This window comes from Parambassis ranga, chromosome 21 (assembly GCF_900634625.1).
Source record: "Parambassis ranga chromosome 21, fParRan2.1, whole genome shotgun sequence".
Taxonomy (NCBI): Eukaryota; Metazoa; Chordata; class Actinopteri; family Ambassidae; genus Parambassis; species Parambassis ranga.
In genome coordinates this window covers 5,196,127-5,215,924 of record NC_041041.1, presented here as the reverse complement: position 1 = coordinate 5,215,924, position 19,798 = coordinate 5,196,127, and the positions used below count along the sequence as shown (strand labels likewise).

Genomic DNA, 19,798 nt, shown 5'->3' with positions numbered 1-19,798 from the left:
CACAGCATGTACGCTCGCCCACACACACACACACACACACACACAGCATGTACGCTCGCCCACACACACACACACACACACACACAGCATGTACGCTCGCCCACACACAGAGCAGCGGGCAGCCAGGCCAGAGTCCAGCCTTTTAAACAAACAGCCATTGAACACAAATGAGGTCATGGATTCATCACCAGGCAAAAACCTTCAACCAGCTCAAACCCAGTCTGTGACCAAAAAAAAACCCTGTGGTGACTGAGTAAAGGGGAAACAGCTGGGGCTTAACAGAAAAAGATACACGGCTAGCTTTGCTCTTTCTTGGACTAATTTGGGCTGTTTTACAAGGATCCCTGCCTGGCCTGTTAAACAGCTCCTTCAGGGATTTATTCAAGCCAAAAGCTGATTTCCTTCCACCAATCTGGAGGCTGAACACAGCAGCTGAGCACTGTTAAGCACTCACTAAAGCTGCCGGGCAGCTACTCTGTCCATTCACTTCTCTGTTACTATAAAAATGCCTGAGAAGCACAGATCTACCATCCTCCTCCTCGACTGCGTGTTGTTGGTCTGCATCACGTCATTGGTGGTGGGTAAGTAGTCATAAAGGTTTTTTTTAAGTTAGAGTTGCTGCTGAGATCCAAAACTGTGGCTACTAAACACTGCATGCTTGTAAAGTAATGAATGGTCATTGGAGATGATTTGACATCTGTAGATTGAGCTTTACTTCAGCTTCAAAACAGCAATAATAGACATTTTGACAGGAATTAAGAAGGATTTTGTCTCTATTTATTTTTCATTTAGTGTACTGTGTACTTTGATTTGGTATTTATTGGTACGTGTAAAAGTACAAAGGTAGCCCCTTTAGAATTGAAAGTGAAAGTAAAATATTTCTCTGTACACTATGCTGCAGTGACAATTTATCTTAAACACCAACGTGATATTATGTGTCTAAAATGACATCTTTAAACAAATAGACTATAACTGATTTATTATATTATTATTTGTACACAGAACAAAACAGGTTAAGGAAAACTACTCATAATAATCATTATGTGCAGCAATAGTAGCTGATGATGAGTAAAACATTTAATAGTTCTTTATGTTTGTATGTACATGGGAAAGCAAACAAGTAAATATTTACAATATAAAATATGAGCCGCTGTACAGTTAGCCCACATATTTACTTTTAAATAGATGACAATAGATTAATTCACTGTAAAGTAAAAAAAAGGGACAGTGGCAAAGAAAAAACTGTTTTAACAGCAGTAATAGAAGTGACAAAGAGTTACCTGCATTCACAGCAAGAGCGAGTAAAGCTCGAAGTCATTTACTTAGGCAAGAACAACTAGAGCAACTAGAGCAACCAAAAAAGTTGAAGACAGCTTAACTTTATTCAAATTAGCTATGACACGTTTTGGCTATAAAACACTGACAACCAATCGGAATGTAGACGTTCTTTGCTAGAGTGACTCTCGGGAAAAAGCGAACAGAACTTTTACAAAATCAATCAAAAATCAAAATCAATTTTAGAGCTTCAGTCGCTCTTAACGTAAATGCAGGGTTAGGTCAAGGAGGAAAAAACAAGGTACATGACATGGAATGAAAGACACAGAGAAAGATGTAATGTAGAGTCAAAAATCAAGACTCAAGTACTTTTGAAGCAGAAATAACCACTCTGGCACTCTGTGGAGGCCACAACCACGTTTTGGCAGGTGGAAACAACAAATTTGAGGTTTATTGATCCTTTAAAGTGCTCTTCGTGGGTATAAGGGGGATGGTTGAATTATACTTTCTTATATGTGATAACCAAGAATGAATTCAAGTCGTTTGGAGTCAGAACTAACCTCAGGAGCACACTTTATGGCTGGATAACAATCAACACTTTACAGGGTGTACTGGCCCTTTAACAGCAATTCTATTGATAAAATAAACTATTACGGGTATTAAATCACAGCATGTATTTAAACTGAGGAAAGTAAGACCAGCCCCATGTTCTTCTCTTTATTCATAACCACGAGCAGCTTGTATCATCAACAGCCTCTTTGCTGCTAAATGTAAACATTTATTCGACACGGCAGCCTCAGAAACAGCATCTGTCCTCTCATGTCTACCAGGATTGGATGGAGGTCAGAAAGATGATGACTGTGCTGAACTCAACAACACCACATGGCTGCACTACCGGCAGCAGAGAGTCAAACTGCAGGTCCAGTACCTGCTGCTGACGAGGAAGAACGTAAGCTGTGCACAAACATTCAACCAGGAGTCGCTGACCAAGCAGAACTCCAGCTTCAACATCTCCCGTCCTACAAAGATCATCATCCACGGCTACAGGTAACTCATAACAGTTCCCCTTTTTTTTTTTTTTTACAATTTCATTCAACCCCCACCTTTGACCACAACCTCCACAGGGCCCTGGGAAGCAAGCCGTCCTGGGTGAAGGAGCTGGCCCAATCCCTTCTCAGGGCTCAGGATGTGAACGTGGTAGTGGTGGACTGGATCTACGGCGCCTCCTTCGCCTACAACCTGGTGGTGGAGAGTTACAAGGAGGTGGCCGTGCAGATCTCCGTCCTCATCAACCAGCTGCAGGTGAGAGACAGTTAGCATTCAGTTTAACCAGAATCCACTAATTTACGGTTGATAATTCAATTCAATTCAAATAATTTAATACAAAAGTCTGTGACAAAGGAAGCTGCATGTGTCAGAGGCACAGGCTTGAATTAACGGGCTTATAATGAAGGTGAAAATGACCGTCCTGTCCAACAGAAACATGGCTGCAAACTGGAGACCTTCCACTTTATCGGGGTCAGTCTGGGGGCGCATGTTGCCGGCTTTGTGGGGACACTGTTTGAAGGGAAGATAGGAAGAATCACAGGTGAGTCCAGACCACAGCACAAAGACACAAAGACATAAACGAGGGGTGACTGAGAAGTCTCTGGCCCGAGGTGAAAGCTCAAGGATTCAACAAGAGGAGACCTCTGAAGGAGGAGGTCTTTGAAGAATAAATGACTCCAGCTGAGACCACAAACTTATCAGTCACCTCTGAAACAACATGAAAATGATCAAAACAGTCCAGACGATGAAGGTCTCTCTCGCAGAGCTTGGATGTGACTTTGGGAGATTCGCCAGGCTCTTCAAATAAACAACAGCCCTTTGATCAGTGCGACGCCTGCAAGGATCGGTCTCCTCCTCCTCCCACCACACACCACCCTACACAATACAGCACTGTCCACTGGTTTATATCAGGTCTTTTTGTCTGAGTGGGGACGCTCACAGATGCAGATTTAAAGAGAGAATCACTGAACTTATCCTTTGGAACAATACAAAACAGAAATATAATGCTGCCATTTTGAATTTAGAACACATGAATGTCTAAAGGCTTTCCGTCCTTATCGTCCAGGTCTTGACCCAGCTGGTCCCATGTTTAAAGGAGCTGACACCTTTGACCGCCTGGACCCCTCTGATGCTCAGTTTGTTGACGCCATCCACACAGACTCTGACTGTGAGACATTAAAAAAATAACACTTTACATTTTCATTATAAGCTTTTATTCCTTCTATATCTGTGGTGGCTGGTTATCTTTATATAATAAAATGACACAGTAGTTTCTTCTTCAGATTTTGGAATCTCCATCCCAGTCGGGCATGTGGATTTCTTCCTGAACGGTGGGAAGGATCAGACTGGATGCGCTCGCTCCAGGTTTGCCTCAAGTATGTTGAACACTCAGTAAAACCCAGAAGAATTCAACAGAACACGGCTGTGTTTAGATAATAAGTTATGAGAACAGCTTTGAGAACAGTTATCATTCTGAACATCTGGCTCCCTTAGTGTCTGTGTGTTGTCAGTTCTTGTGTATTTCCCAGTGTACGGTTATGTGATATGTGACCACATGAGGGCGCTGCACGTCTACATGAGCGCGCTGAACGGCTCCTGCCCCTTGGTGGGGATCCCATGCTCCACCTATGAGGACTTCCTGAAGGGGCGCTGTGTGGACTGTGACATCTTCAAGGGGAGATGTCCAGTAATAGGTAACAGCTCCCCTGCTGGTAGTTACTGTCAATATGAGGATTTATAACAACATGTGACCTACATGTTTTGTCAGAGCTGTCTGTCAAATCTTCAGATTTTTATATACAATAATGTACAAAAGTCATATTAGCAGCATATTATAACATCTACAACAACAAGATGGTTAAAATGATCAACAGGTTACAATAAGCTGAACACGTCTTACTGAACTTTGTACATATTTTACCTAAGTTACAACTTAATCTGAATTTTGTGGTAATTTTTTTTTCTTTTGATTTATCAATAAACAATACAGTTACTTACTAAATATATTTTAAAAATGAAACATTTGAAATGAGATTACAATAAATACTAAAAAATACAACTAAATAGAATACATAGCAATAAACTACAAATAAAAAGTACATAAACTGAGTAACCTAATAAAAATAGGGGCATGTTCTCCTTGTTCTTGTGGCTAAAGAAGGTTTTTTTAATGACTCCAAATTTGAGCCACCTCACAGCTGACACTGAGCATCTAACCATCTAATAAATAAAGACTGGGCTGCATCGTCTATAGATCCTTCATTGCATTAAACAAACAGGTTTCACTATGGATCAAAGTATAAACTCTTGTTTGGTTCTCTGTGAAGTCTCAGTATCACCAGCAGACGTGGCGTCAGGCTGCACTCAGGCTTTTGGCGGCTTCTTATCATTTCAGCCCTTGATACTTCCAAACACACACACACACACACACACAGAGCTAATGAACAAGTTCACAGCAGGCCTCTACAGTGTGACCCTGTGTGTGTTTCAGGTTTATCAGAAAACAGTGGGATCACCATGTCTCCGGTCCCCACAGAGCAGAAACTCTTCCTCCGCACGACTTCATCACCACCTTTTTGCGGTGAGTGCTGAGTGTGTGTGTCTGGAAAAAGAAAACAAACCTCTGCGCAACCTTGTCTGCTTAAAGAGACTTGAGTAAAGCCTGAGTAAACCTTTCATCAGATACCTGCCTTACTCAGGAGGGGGTCGACTTCAGAGATCTCATTTATAATGCAGAATTTGTTAACAAACCTTTATAGCTGAAAGATGTCGGCTTTCTACAATGCTAACATGAGCTGATTTTCCTGCTGTGTTAACATTTCTCTGCTCAGCTCATCACATCCTGCTGGAGCTGAAAGTTTCTGCGCTGGATAAAAGTGCTGAGATGGAGGTGACACTGATGACTGAGAACCTGGGAACAGAGCAGAGGCTCTGGCTGTAAGTCACACACCACTGATCAGCATCAGTCTGGGTTGTTGACAGAAAGCAGGTTGGGTCCTGCTAAAAAGTGAGCATTAGTTGACAGAAGAAGAAGAGGAAGAGGAAGAATAGGAGGTGAATGGAGGGACAAAGGGAGACGGCTGGTTTTATTTAGTCCACATTTCTTATTCTAAAATGTTGAAGTGAAGGAGTAATCTGTGGGACAGCCTTTTTCTCTCCCTGTTTTCAGACTTGGTCGACGGCTTGTAAGATATTTCTTTGTGTGTATTTTCCTCCAGAAAAAAAGTGAGCAGCTATTTTGAGAGGGGAGATTTTAGCCAGGTGCAGGACCAGAACTGTTGAGAGAGGAAAAAGTGTTGGTGCACGTGAGTTCACCTGAGTTCAGCAGCTTGTTTGTGTTTTACTTCAAATTACTGAGTCAAATAAGACAAAGAGAAGCAGCCTGCTGTTGTTCAATAATTCTAGGTGTCTGTCCTGCGCCTCTGTGGATATGATGACATTACTTACGTGTGTGTGTGTTTATTGCAGTTCGACGGATACAACGGTGTACAGGATGGTGCTGGCTCACCCTGCGCCTCTGTGTGAGATCAGCTCCATCCGGCTGAAGAACACCGGAGCTCGCTTCTACAGACAGGCAGAGATCCCCATCAAGTCTGTGTGTGTCTCAGAGTTCCCGTCTCTCAGGTACGTATGTGGACACTACCTGCACACAACTCAGTGATCTAACCTTATACTCACCCAAACTGATTGGCCTTCTATTGACCCTGTTTGTTGACTCAGATTACCTTACAATATGATTTTTGAGGCGCTCTCAGCTTCACCTGACCTCCACCAGATGCCTTTTCTCGCTTTTATCATTTAAAACATGCAAAAAATGCCCAAAATATTAACTTTGATCGGAAGTTTGAAGCTGTTTTGTCCCCGTTTGTCTCCTCCAACATTCATCAGTTCTCTCTGTTGTTATATTTGAACTGAAGTGTAACTGTTTGTTGTTCAGGCGCGAGGAGCCGCTGTGTGTGAACAACATCAACGTGAGACGAGGAGCTCCGTGGACTCATGACTTTGTGCAGGTGTGTGGTTTCTGAGCAGAAAGATCCACTAAAAAAAGACACTGAAATAAACCACTGATGCTTCACACATGTACTCAAGTCATTGTAAATGTTTTCACTACCATGTTTTATGTACAGATGAAACTATCAGTGATGAGCCTGGCCAAAGAAGCACATTTTAAAGCCTCTGCTCCAACAACTAACAGACAAAATACAGTCCAGTCACACAATGCAAGTAGCTAGTCTGCTGATTTGTAACATGACTAAAACTTCGAGAACTGTGATTTACTTTTTTTTATCTCTTCATGTCAGTCTTTCTTTGCCTTTTAGCTCACTCACTGCTGCTGACACGTGTTATTCTGTGTGTGTTATATGATCTGATTTTCTAATGTGATCTGTTTGTATTGTTTTTTCCTCACAAGTAGTTTTAAATAAACTAAATAAACTGGTAACTATACAATCTGTTTTTTTATTTGTCATTAAATCATTTCCCAAACCAAACTAGAAAAAACTGCAGCAGATGATTTATCCTCAGTATTTACTGTTCTAAGCATAATGAATTTAAAAAGGTTCCCACACTAATGCCACACATTTGTACAGATGTATCATTGACCACATCGGCTGGATATGACAAGTGGTTAGATTTATGCTAACAGAACATATGAACGTATCGACTGATGTCATCCGGACATGGGACTCATACAGCCACAAAAGTCAAGACAAAGGGGGCATTGGAGATGGTGAGGAATCATGCAATGTGGTGGACTTTCACTCAGAAGTCCGAAGTTCGAGTCCCCCTCACACCACCAGCTGCTTTGTTTTCACCCACTTCTATGATTTGTTTTAGCCTGAAGTTTTTTAATTGTGGCTGGAATTGGCATAAAAACTACTGGTTAGGGTTAAGCATTAAAAACAGGGTATGGTAAAGATCATCTTCATCATTTTACAAAAAAAGGTTCCACCCTATGGTTGCCATTTTGGATAGGATGAGTCCCTGCACCATGAAAATGTGGACTGAAATATTGACCTCATCTTTCATTTGCCTGATGAGGACACGTAGACTGAGAAAATGATTGGTGATCAATGACTAAGAAAAAGGTAAATTAATTCCTCCAAAGACAGTCACCTTGAAGCCTTCATTTTCTGCATGTTTGTACCTTATACATAATTCGGTGTGTGCTACGAACTCGGTGTCAGGCATCTTTGTGACAAGAAGTACGAAAACAGTCAGAAAACATTTTCACTGCACACAAAGAGCTTTATGGAGAAGTCTTGGCCCCATTTAAGTAACGTTTTAACACATTCATGCTCCGTTTGAGTCTTTTTAAAGTCAGAAATAGACAAAAACAATTCACAGTATGCACGTGTGTATTACTCAGTTAATTATAAAATAAAACGTTTTTTTAAAAAATCAGTTTACAGGCATTTAAACGAGAAGAAAAAAGATGATTTTGCATTTACATTTGTGACACTAGGAGGGGGACGTCAATGAGAAAATGTCACAACATGAGAATTCAGGAAATTATACACACAAATATCTTACAGATCTTTTTACTTCGAATGTTGCATGTATGCAAAAGTGAATCATTTCCAGATATCTAAGATTGTATAATGTACATTTCTGCAGTATAAATCAATCAATATTCTTTATAACACTCAGTCAGATGTGAAAGACAATAAATCAAAAGTAACAATAAAAGTGAAAATCAACAAAGCAAGTAACCAAAATGTAACAATGGAACATATAAAAGGATTTCAGAGATGAATGTGCTGGTGATAACAAAGGTGAAGGTCTGCAGGGTCCGTGACAATTGTGTCTTAAAATCTGTTTCAAAAACAAAAAGACTGTTGGGAAACAAAAAAGATGATTAAAAAAACAGGAACTCATGCACAGGAACTGAGTGAGGAGGAGGAGGAGGAGGATACGCATTCATTCTGCTGAACTGTAGATAACGCGGTGTTTCCAGGAGCGACTCTTCTCACAGTTTGGGGGTGTCGGTGGGAGCCAGTGGCGCTCTGACCCTCTGGAATCGAGGTGGTAGATTCCCATCACCTCCTGCAGAGTCAACATCGAAGCTTCAGTTAGAACATTTGCACAAACTGTGGAACAAAAACTGAGCAAAATATGAAGTGACACAGCAGAAAGCATTTATGTTTTAAATTATCAGTTCAATATATGAATCCATCAAAAACGTTTGATGCTGAATCTGAATGCATCAGACCTAATAGCACAGCAAACACTGAGTGGCAAGTAGTATTGAAGGATATTTGGACAGGAAGATGGACCCAAATTATCAATTACTCCAAAGATACAGTGCACGAATTTCAGGGAACATGTTTGATCCACTTAGATCTATACACCACATCAGAAAATGAATGTCAATATAAAGATTTTGCTGATCGCACCCAACAATGTGTGGACAACCTTTAAGATGGAGGTCGACCATTCATTCTGCTGTGGGACAGATTTGATCTGCTGCTTCACAGCCGCCCTGCAACCCAAACCCTGCACTGACCCCACTACCCAGCCATGAAACATGATCCCCCACCTGTGACTGGACGCCCACAGCTTTGGGATGTGTGGAAGGCTGGGAGGAGGGTGGGGGTGAGCACATAAGCACGCAGAGAGCCAAATGGTGGGCACGCCGGATTAATAGCATGGCACGGAATTTTTTTGAACATCCTCTAAAGTTACATGCTCTAATCCTCCTCAGACGAGGGCACAGCTGCCGCCGGACCGACCTCGCTGCTGCTCCGTCACCAGATGCAACAAAGAAACCCCCAAATTCAACACAAACAGTGAACAGGACCTCATCAGATAAAACAACATGAAGACCACACTGTATTCTGCTTTTGACCAGCTGGCACAGACAGATAATAATCCACAAAACCCTGAAGCTGAGGAGGCCAGCAGTGAAGGATTTCAGCACAGCCCCACATTGCACTATAGAGCCGGGTTAGTAATGACTGTGCACTGCAAGCCTGCCATGCACACACACCGCCCCCATGCACCTCTCCGCCCAGGTGAGGTACTTACATGTAGCTTAAGTGGTGACCCAGTGTGTTAGCTCCAGCACCCTGCCCATCTACCTCAAATAATCCCTCTCACTGCCATAATCCGTTAAGGAGCCTGCCACATCAGCAAAGTCCTCCAGGACCAGGCTGGTGGAGTCCTCACCAGAGGGCAGCTCCAGGTCCGACGCCCAGGGGAGGTGTTGATAGCGGTCATGCTGGGAGTCCTGGGGCTCATCCATGGTCAGTTTCCTTGGTCCTTGCTGGTGGGGTGGGAGGGGATGAGACTGTCCTGGGTCATTTGTCTGGTAGGCCGGCACTGGGTCTTGCCTCTGTTGATCGGCTTGTTGCTCCTTGGTGATGCCACCATCGCTGCCGCTGCCACCCTCACTGCCTTGTGAGGACGGGGCCAGCACATGGTAGAGGCTCGGCAAGCGGATGTCCAGCAGGACACCGCTCTTAATGTAGAGTTTGTTGTTGAGATTGTAGAGCTTTTCGGAGATGTCGTATCCTAACATGACAGAGAAGAGACGGGCGATGTAGCGCTCCTTGGATATCAGCATGTAGAGGCGACGGCGACGCCATGAGATGTAACGGGAGTCTTCTTCCGCTGTCAGGGTCACCTGGGGAGCATGAATGAAACACCGGACTGTTAATGTTTGTAATCTCTATGCACTAGTAGCAGTATAAACCAGTGATTTTGCTGACCCAACCTTTACCCAGCAGACTTGGTTGTGTGTTAACTTTTATGCAGTTTGGGCAGATACTTGATCAGGGTTTTCCACCATTTATCCAGCTACCATGTTAACAACTCCTGCACCATTCCTGCACTTATTCACATGAGCACAGGAGGGCGCATAGCAATGTTTAAGTCACCTTAAACATTAAAATATTCTGGAAAAAGCTGTTGGTTGGTGGATGATTTCGATACTAGACATGAGCACTGGACGTCTTGTTTACTGAGGGCAGGTTGTCTGCTCACTACCCTGGTTTTTAGATGGTTCCCAGCAGATCCCTGTGTGGTACTGTGTTGATGTAACCTCCATTCACTCTTAATTGCACCATTGTTGTGTCAATATGATGGACTGAGATTGTGTTTAAAGTAGAAACATAAAACAAAGAAAGGCGCCATATAAATGCCAACTGTCTATGCTGGCTCGGTAGGTGGTAAATTGTACTATGGAAAGGTATCAGGTTTTTAATATTTGTCCACCTCATGAGCACAGGCTACCTATTTTAAACCTTTTTTGGGGATTGCCCAACAAGAGGCCAAGTTTCTGCTTTAACTGAAACAATCGAAGGCAACAGGATATGTGAAAGACAAGAGGACAACTACTCTCCCCTGTTCGGCTTATCAGTCAGATGCATGAGTCCGATACAAGTCAACAAAAGACAACTCGATATCCATGTCTGGTTTCTCCTTCCAGCTTCCTCCATGACAGCACTTCAAGTCTCATACCTGGAACTTTCCCTCCTCGTTTGGTCTGAGAGACTCCCACTCCGGGGAGTCGAGGAACTGGTGGCGGTGGATGTAATGCAAGAACTGACCCTCCAAAGACACATTGATCCTAAGGCAGAGAGATAGAGAGAGAGGCAGAGATACAAGGTTAAAAAGAGAGAGGGGGATTAAGAAGTGATAATGTGAGCAGAGAGAGCTGGAGGTCAATTTGTGGAGGCCAGGCTGGAAGACACAGACCATAGATTACCCCTGTCAGATAGATTCTGTCAAATGTCTTCTTCTCCACACAGAAACCATCAAATCTAAGCTTTCAGTGAGATAATCCAGCCCACTAAATGTGAAGTTTCCTTAGAATCATTCAGGTTGAAACTGGCCAAGTGCTTTTACGCAGCTATAATTAGAAGCCTATATTTATCCTGTTCAAATCAATGGGTGTTAATTAGCAGCTATTTTGCGGTGTGTTGCGGTGTTAATTACACTGCAGGGCACTACCAGAGGGATTTCCACTGGGGAGTCCCATTCTAAAAATGACACCATACAGTACTGCTGCCATTTTCTGAGCCAAATGGGAACAAATGTCAGGAGCCTGATGATAAATTTGGCAAAATGACTTCAGCAGTAGCAGGTTTATGCACAGTGGTATTAGATGATACATCTTTGTATCTGTGTGATAAAAAAAAAGGTTTAGTGCATGAAATGTTTGCTCATTACATAACAGCAGTTTAAAAATGATTATCAGCTTTCTGCTAATTAGTTTGTTGCTCTGAGTTTGTCGTTGCTCTCAGTGCTGCGGCCAGCCTTTAATTTAAGGTAAGAGGAGCAGTCGGCGTCCACTCTCCAGTCGCCAGCACAAAGATATCGTTTAACCAGCTGGCAGCCTGCAGAGGGACGACACACGGGTGAGTCACAGACAAAAATACTCTGTTTACAACGTTTCTCTTGTGAAGGTTCCAAGACTGTGCGATCTAATGAAACTCTGGTTTGAGGATGTTTGGATGAAGAGGACACATTTCCTGTGACTGTTACACTGCCAACAACCTCAAAGAGTCTGAAATTAGAAATCCACTTTGAAGATTATCAGTGTTACGAGTTTTAAAATAATGGGTGATGATGAATGTAAAGGTGCAGTCTGCTTAGTTCAGCAAATAGAATGTCATTAATCTCCAAAACCAAGCAGCAGCTGGGCACACATACAGTAACCACACAAAATAATGCATAACTGAGGAAGCCTTCAGGGGTTTGCTGACTGTGTGGATTAGAGGAACAAAGAATAAAGAATTTGTGAAGGATTCAGAAATGCAAATGACCAGGCCTTCTTACCTTTCAGTGTGAAACACAAGCTAATATTAGCATGCTCGCTCACTATTTAAAGGTAGGGTAGGAGATTTCATTCTGATGCACTTTTTGTTAAATTAGTGTAACTTCTCTTTACGATCCGATAGCAACCAATTAGTTCGGCAGCTTCGCATTAAAATGAAGAATATGAATCATCTGTGGAAGCTATAAAACGCTAAAAACATCAGCCAATCCTACGGGTGGACCCTGCGCGGAGTATTGGCTGGTTGTCACTCTCTTCCTTGTTACCAGAGGTACGTGCATGATGGCCGAAGTTACAGACAGAGGTAATGCACGTCCATGTGATTGGGAGGCGTGGCTTCGGGGTGAGCTCCGAGAGAAAGGGGCGTGTCTTTACTTTCGAAATCTGGCTGACTCTTACTGAGTTTTCAAAATCTCCTACCCTACCTTTAATACCGTCAAAAACACATGCCATTTTTCAATTATTCTTTTAGCTAGCATTACACAATGCAGGTGCATAAATTAGAGTTAGCATGCTAAGTTTAGCTTGTTAGCTTCCTGAGTGGGTATGTCGGTTGGGCTTGATTGCTGTGTTACTTCATAAATGTGTAGAGTTTAGCCAAAATAAACATATAATAGTATACAACTCACAGCTAAGGGTGATGCTAGGTGGTGCTAGTTAGCCCATTTGCTTTGTATCATTTCAAATTTATTGTCACTAGTACCCAGGTAAAAAGAGAATATTATACTTAGAGGTTTGGAAAAGGCTACAGCTTAACCCAACATTTTAGTTTCTTTGAGCTCATTGTTTTGGTTTTACAGCCGGAGATTTATTGCTATGCTTCATTCATATAACCCATCATGAAGCCATAATAAAGAGCTAAAGGGTTAAAACAGGATTTTCTTCTAGAGCTGTACGTTAACATTCACCATACACCGAATAGCACAAGCGTTATTGCATGTCTAAGAAAGCTATTTTAACATCATGGTGCTATCATGATACTAGTGTGTTGGTTGTGTTTGCATTTTGTGGCACAGGCAGATAAACACACACTGTTCCCACCTTCCGGACAGCAGAAAAGAGAGCTGGTCGATGGGCGTCTTCCCCTCCACAGCATACGTCTCTCCCGCCTTCAGCTCCACCACCTTGTTCTCGAAGGCTTTGGAAATCTCCTTGAACACCTGGACGGGCACGCCCAGCGGCAGGTAGACGGCCTGGTACAGGAAGGTCAGTTCCTCGTTCCGTATGCCTTCCTGGTGAAGCCGGAAGAGGAGGTGACAGACCTGAAGCAAGCAGGTCAGCATCAGGAGCAGGTTCCAGGTGAAGACGTCCAGGCCGCACATGGTCAGGAAACCCCACAGGGTGAGGCAGAGGAAGGCGGGAGACAGGAAGCCGAAGATGAAGAGGCAGCCATAGGACCCGCTGCCTCCCATGTAGCCCAGGAACAGGATGGTGTTGCCCAAATGGTAGATGGCTCCCTCGGTGTTGTTGCTCCAGCCATCGCACATAGGAGGAAAGAACCAGCTCTCTAACAGAGACGAGTTGATTGCACTCATACTTAAAAGTCTTTTTGATGCACAAAGTAAAAATCAAAGGGTTATTTCTAGATGTGTGAATACACCTTGATCATAAAATAAACGGTAGAAATCAGAGGTAAATGTTTGTTCCCTTGGCGTGCAGAGGAAAATTCTTCAATGTGAAGAAGTTCTCACGGCTCTGTTTGTTATATTAGCACACAGCTGGAATGGGTTTCTTCTCCGTCCCCTCCTCTCATCATGCGTCCCTTCCTCTCGCCTCTGGCTTCTCGCCCCTTCTGAGTCTTCCTGACGTCTTTCTTGCTGTTGCTCTTCTGCCTGTTTCTCTCAGCCACAGGAGGCCTGCACTGTAGAGCCAACAGCTGGAGGAGAAGGGACAAGGGGAGGGCGTTGATAGAGCCCTACAAGGATAACCATGTTTGGAATTGAAACCCAAGGAGAAGAGAGTGGCGGACAGAAAGCAGGCCTGCTACTTAACATAACAGAACAAGGGAGAGAGAGAGAGAGAGGGACAGGGACAGGAAACGGGAGGAAAAAAAGAGGGACTATATCACACATATCACAGAGAGAGACTCACAGTGTCACACAACTACACAAAAATCTTTGATTTAAACTGCACAGGAGTTCGGGTTGCTCCCAGGACTGTGGCTCTGCCGGGGCATATTTAGAGACACTGAAATAAGTAGGATGGCAGCGCAGGTCAGATTTCAGGTGTAAACACCCAGCAGCACCAGCGCGGCTCGACATGCCAGGGTCTCACTGCTCACAGGGACACGTCCAGCTGAATCAAAGATGGAAGAAAATCTTATAAATTAGCTGGTGCTACTGCCAAACAAGTTCACAGTGTGATTATGCTTATTAGCAGCAGGTAAATCTCTGTATTTTTTTTTACAGTATACAGGAGTTTTAAGCTGGTGTCTGTGGTCACACTCCCACTATGGTGTCCTATTAGCAGAGCAGGGATAGCTATAGATACAGTGGAGGCTGGTAGAAGAGCAAAACCTCAGATTATCCAGAAAAAAATAATTCACATTCAGAGGATTTATTTCTTACACACACACACAAAAGAATCAATGGTGAGGACAAACACTCATATGGAAAATCTAAGGCTTAGATTAATACAGAAATACAGGACAGCAGTGTTTGTGTATTTACTCTAACTGCCTGAGGGGGGCGACAAAATGGTGAAAACTTTAGCTTAAAGTAAGAGTACTGTTGATGCAAACAAAAATTTTGTATTCTTCCTGCAACAACAGAATTTTGCACATTTATCCTCAGGAGAAAAATAAATTGTATTGTTGTAAAATATTCTGATAAAGACAGAACATTTTTCATTGGCTCTCAATTTATCCACACATCCATTAAGTTTCTTGTAGAATCACTCAGCTAAGAGCTGTTCTGGCTTCTCGGGTTTGTCGTCTCGATAGAAAAGTAACTTTAAAACCAGAGATCAACCTGTTGAGTCAGAAACTCCAGCTTGAACACTCTACATTGGACGTTTGCAGAAACAAGTGTGAAAATAGATGTCCACAGTCAGGCACACTTCAGTACCAGTGACACACTGTAGAGGAAGAATGCAGATATGCTAAGTATTGACTTTGAAGGGGCAGGAGTTATTTTTAAGCCTAAGTGCATACCAGGAAGAGCAACTGTGGCAAGCAACCGTTCCACCGAGAGCAGGCCGTCATTAAAAGACCAAAAACAGATTATTGCATAGGACTTTTATTCAATATCAGACAGCATTTTAGATAATCACACATTTGCAGACTTGGAAAAAAAAGAAAAAAAAAAACAGATTCACACAGGGAGTTGGTCGATCCATCAGAGTTCAAGTGCCTCATTATCACATTTCCCTTCAGCAGGAGGAATAAATAAGAGGGGAGAAGAAAAAAGGAGTATCCAGGATCACCTTCCACACACAGCACACACTGTGGATAAAGAGCAAACACACATTAGTACTTCATATGCCTACAGCGCGGCTACAGAATGCAATTTATGCATGGTTGAATATTAAACGTTAACTCATAATGTACATTAAATGATGCAAACTAGTCTGGTTGAAATGCTAAAATCTAAAAACCCTCTCCCCACCATCTCACACCCCCACATTCTCTGCCCCTTATTACATTATGTCCTCGTCTGGTGCTGCAATTAGTGCACAACAGGCAACAAACAGCAGAAGTCCATGTCTTGGTTCATGGCGCTCTGTTGGACAAAATCTGTGCTCCCACTGATCTAGGACTACATAAAGTTTCCTAGTTCACAGAGAGGGCAGGGGCACATTTACACAGCAGACTGACTCAATTCAAGCTGGATTTAGGTTGTCAGAGCAAATTTAGCATTAGTTTGTCAACTCTGTGTGTGTTCAGCATTTAGCAAGAGTGTAAGTCCTACAGCAGGCTTTTAATTTACTCACTCCTACTGGACAATTTGTAGGAGCCTATATTATGCAAGCTGAAGGTCAGATTAATATTTAGATGGACAAGTGTGGCTTCCAGGAAGTCCCAGTGTTTCATCAAAAATGAAACACATGCACAAATCCAGTTTTATATTCAGAGTTAATTAGGACGTTTGAAGCTGAAGGATATAAGCGACCCTGCAAACGGTTGCAAGGACACTACAGCGGTGCTTTTGATAATTTTCTAACAGTTTGGTTTAATACTTACAACATACACGCACAAAAGGAGAAGTTATATCTTGAACCCCAGCGCCCTCATGCAGTCTTTGTGTGCCTCAATAAGCTCTGTGCAGTTCACCTCTCCCTTTTCAATGATGCTGGTGGAAACAAACATGGCAGCATGAGTTATACACTTTCCACTTGCACTTCCAATCTTACCATAGAGGGTAACTTACCAAGCATCCCTGACTTTCTTTGTCTCTGGACAAGCACAGCATGGTTTTAGTGGCTTCTTCTGCTCGGTGCTCTCTGGTGCAGGAGCAGCAGACTCCACGCTGGCAGCAGACAGGGCCGACATCTTATCAGTGAACTGGGAAAATGAGATGAGTTTACTCACATTAAGAATGGATAAGCTCATTTGTCAATTTCGACAGGTGTGCAGGGATCAATCACTGAAATCCACCGGCATCGATGTTAAGAGTTAATTTTTTAATAGGTTGTCAGCTTTTGGGTAATTTATTTAAAATAGATTTTAATTAATACCAATTATTTTATTAACTAACTGTAGCTTTACGCCAGCAACCGTAAAGTGCGCCTACGTGATGTAACGTTAACTGCACATTATGCAACACACTTAACGAAGTGCCGCATTTTACTTTGTAATCGTTTGGAAGTTTTAAGTGTGGTGCTACAAACCACACTTAACTGTTGTGGTTTACTAGCATTAGCTAACTATTTGCAGCTATTGCATAACGGGACGCCCGGTTCACAAACATGCAACTAGCTAGCGGTGGCTAACAGATAACATCAACTCTGTCAGTAAAAACATTCACAGAAATGGTCGTCAGCTGTGTCATCGCGGATAAACACCTCGATTAAATGAGGACAAGGCGCAGCGTTGTCAGGCTAATCAGGCTGAACTACCTTGTGAAACGCCAACTTACTTGTATGGAGGCCGACGGACCACGTTAGCAGAAGCTTCACCTTCAAAATGAAACCAGCACGCGGGGACAAAAACCCACGTGCTTTTACGAGCGTTCACGTGATTAGAAACGTCCGCGGAGGATTATGGGACATGTAGTATTACACAACAAACCCGCGAAGACAACACATTAGCATGAGTAAAACAGAGCTATAAGGATAGCTATTAAAAATAAGGTAAGCTTGCGTATTGGAATTATTAATTATTTGTAGCCCTGAGAGATTGATTTCTGTTAAGTGAAAGATTTATTTTTGAAAACAATAGCTAGATAGTATTTAAAAAAGCACTGAAGCTGCCACCAACTAGCTAAAACAAGCAAAACTAACAACTAGCTAATAGCTGTTTATTATTATTCTAAAGCTAAAGTGTCAGTGCAAAAAGCAGACATAATGTTGATAATTAAAATCGACTTGCTTTGCATAAGTTGTTGAAAATTATGTTGTATGTAAATACTAAAATTAGTTTTTAGAATACAAATGTAAAAAGTATATTACATTGATATTAGGATACAAAAAGTACAAATGAAGGTCATATATTATAGAATTACATTTGTTAATAATACTTCAAACTTTTGATATAATGGGTGATGACATTATCATCTTTGATATTTACTAACCCATATATACACACACAACAAATTTTCCCAGATCTATAATGTATTTGATTCTTCTGCTACAATAAAACTTAAACTACCATTGTGTTCTTAAAGTACACCATGATTAGTCATAAAACATACTGTATATTATCCATATTTTATTTATTCTTCAGCTTCAACTTCAGAAATTCAGTTAATGAGTTTAAAATGGATAATTAGAATGTTTTTATAAGTGAATTAACATCTGCCACCAAACAGAATTATTATTATTTTTCTACACAGCTATTTCTGTAGATATCCCGTTATGTAAGAGGTAGGTGCTGTTAGTGAACTCAATATACTCCACATTGGCTTGGGAATTTTGGAAAATGAAAAATGTTCATTTTCTGTCCTACAACAGTAAAGGTATGTGTGTGTTTCCACATGTCTTCTGGGTTTACCGTGCGTCAGCACAGGAAAGCAGTGCGTAAGCACAGGCACTGAGTCACTTATTCTAGTTTGAGGGCCAGCTGTGTGCTAGATAAACGAGCAAGTAAGCATATTGTTCATTCGCTCTGTGCTGTGTGATAGATAGGCACTTGAATTGGAAACACGCTCTGCGGCAGTGTTTTCCACAGGAATACGGTCTAGTGTGCCATTTAAAAAATGAAAGTGAAATATTCAAGTGACATTTAAAATTATATAAATTATTCTGAAGACTGTCTGTTCCCTGTGGAAATATGTCCCCTGTAGGAGGAGAGGTGAAGAGTTGTTTTCGTACACAGAAATGCTCCAGCATTAAGAGTAAGCATTTTTTGTCTTTCTTTACTGCTACGCAGCACAAATGGTCTTCAAAATGCTGTAAATTACAGCAATGCATGTTCGTGCCATACTAGATCAAACTGCACAAATGTTACATTTAGACAAAATACTCAGGGAAGAGGTCGAGGTGCATGGTTTGGTGTAGTCTTCTGAGATGTTTACAACATTGTTTGCTAAACAGCGGCCATCGTCCGCCTCGGAGACCCCACTGATTTGGCTGTTTCCATTGTTTCGATTGTTCGTTCATCTCTGGTTAGAAGTGGTGGACTAAAGTCTCATCCATGATTACAAACTGCTGCAGAAGAATGTTCAGGTTCGGCCTCTAAAATAGCAAATTGTGTTAGATATTTTGAGATAAATATGAGCATGAGTTGTGTGTAATTATCTCCTTAACCATAGGCTACAATCTTAGCAATCATTTCTTGTAATGTTAGATGTTTATACTAAGCATATTGACCTTTACATGAATCACTAAACTACTTACTTTCATCAAAAGTGAAGACTTATAGCTTAAACTCTGGCCAAAATTCAACCTACTTCCCCATGGAATAGTGAGATTATTCTTTAAATATGCCGTCTGGATTTAACTAATACAAGCTGAACAGAAAACACAGTCACTATGACGTCCCACTGTACTCTGAGCCACTTTATTCTGTTCGGGGTCACATGGGTGCTGAAGCCTATTTCAGGAAACGGTCAGAGGAAGAGACACTGTGCACCTGGACAGGTTGGCAAGTGTAACACAGGGCTAACAAACATTTCATTGCGTTTTCCACTATAGCAACCACAGTGGCCAGCCAGAGGAATTGATCCATCACTCCCTGCACCTCTCTACTGCAAACAGCACACTGCATAGAAAGTTGCACGAAGATTACACGCACAGTAATCCCATAAAATATCCCTCACATTATAGACACATCTCATGCACCGCGCTGTAATTCACCTTACTCAGGAGGTGACCCACCCCCACCCCCCATCACCCAAGTTAATCCCCTCTGTGCTGGCACGTCATGAAATATCATTTCAGTTTGTCATTTTTCAAACGAAGATCCAGCTGGAAAAGTTTCTCCTTTTTTTTTTTAATCCACAGAATTAAATATTTCAGCTTGTTTTCTGTTTTCTGTTCATGATGTGAAATGTGCAAACAAACAACACAGGAGCTGGCTCGAAGCTGCAAGCGTACAGTATG

The 19,798-nt window shown here is 42.1% G+C and overlaps 3 protein-coding genes across 5 annotated transcripts; 1 reads left to right on the top strand and 2 right to left on the bottom strand.

Annotated features, from left to right (window-relative positions):
* Positions 1-157: 157 nt before the first annotated feature.
* pla1a (phospholipase A1 member A) lies at positions 158-6,768 on the top strand. Of its 2 annotated transcripts, none has more exons than XM_028433708.1 (12): positions 158-581; positions 2,106-2,322; positions 2,400-2,577; positions 2,755-2,863; positions 3,389-3,490; positions 3,606-3,698; positions 3,852-4,016; positions 4,814-4,903; positions 5,154-5,259; positions 5,791-5,946; positions 6,260-6,332; positions 6,450-6,768. In XM_028433708.1, the coding sequence occupies exons 1-12, from the start codon at positions 506-508 to the stop codon at positions 6,552-6,554; spliced, it is 1,470 nt and encodes a 489-aa protein (XP_028289509.1). In that variant the 5' UTR covers positions 158-505; the 3' UTR covers positions 6,555-6,768. The 2 variants fall into 2 exon arrangements, with proteins under 2 accessions (XP_028289509.1, XP_028289508.1); XM_028433707.1 differs by having other exon boundaries at positions 3,834-4,016.
* Positions 6,769-6,910: 142 nt separating this feature from the next.
* popdc2 (popeye domain cAMP effector 2) lies at positions 6,911-14,036 on the bottom strand. Of its 2 annotated transcripts, none has more exons than XM_028433711.1 (4): positions 13,142-14,036; positions 10,783-10,891; positions 9,490-9,946; positions 6,911-8,367 (listed from the first exon to the last, which is right to left on the bottom strand). In XM_028433711.1, the coding sequence occupies exons 1-4, from the start codon at positions 13,633-13,635 to the stop codon at positions 8,291-8,293; spliced, it is 1,137 nt and encodes a 378-aa protein (XP_028289512.1). In that variant the 5' UTR covers positions 13,636-14,036; the 3' UTR covers positions 6,911-8,290. The 2 variants fall into 2 exon arrangements, with proteins under 2 accessions (XP_028289512.1, XP_028289511.1); XM_028433710.1 differs by having other exon boundaries at positions 6,914-8,367; positions 9,349-9,946; positions 13,142-14,030.
* Positions 14,037-15,318: 1,282 nt separating this feature from the next.
* cox17 (cytochrome c oxidase copper chaperone COX17) lies at positions 15,319-17,266 on the bottom strand. The gene is made up of 4 exons (XM_028393895.1): positions 17,176-17,266; positions 16,468-16,601; positions 16,281-16,389; positions 15,319-15,542 (listed from the first exon to the last, which is right to left on the bottom strand). The coding sequence occupies exons 2-3, from the start codon at positions 16,587-16,589 to the stop codon at positions 16,305-16,307; spliced, it is 207 nt and encodes a 68-aa protein (XP_028249696.1). The 5' UTR covers positions 16,590-16,601; positions 17,176-17,266; the 3' UTR covers positions 15,319-15,542; positions 16,281-16,304.
* Positions 17,267-19,798: the final 2,532 nt, after the last annotated feature.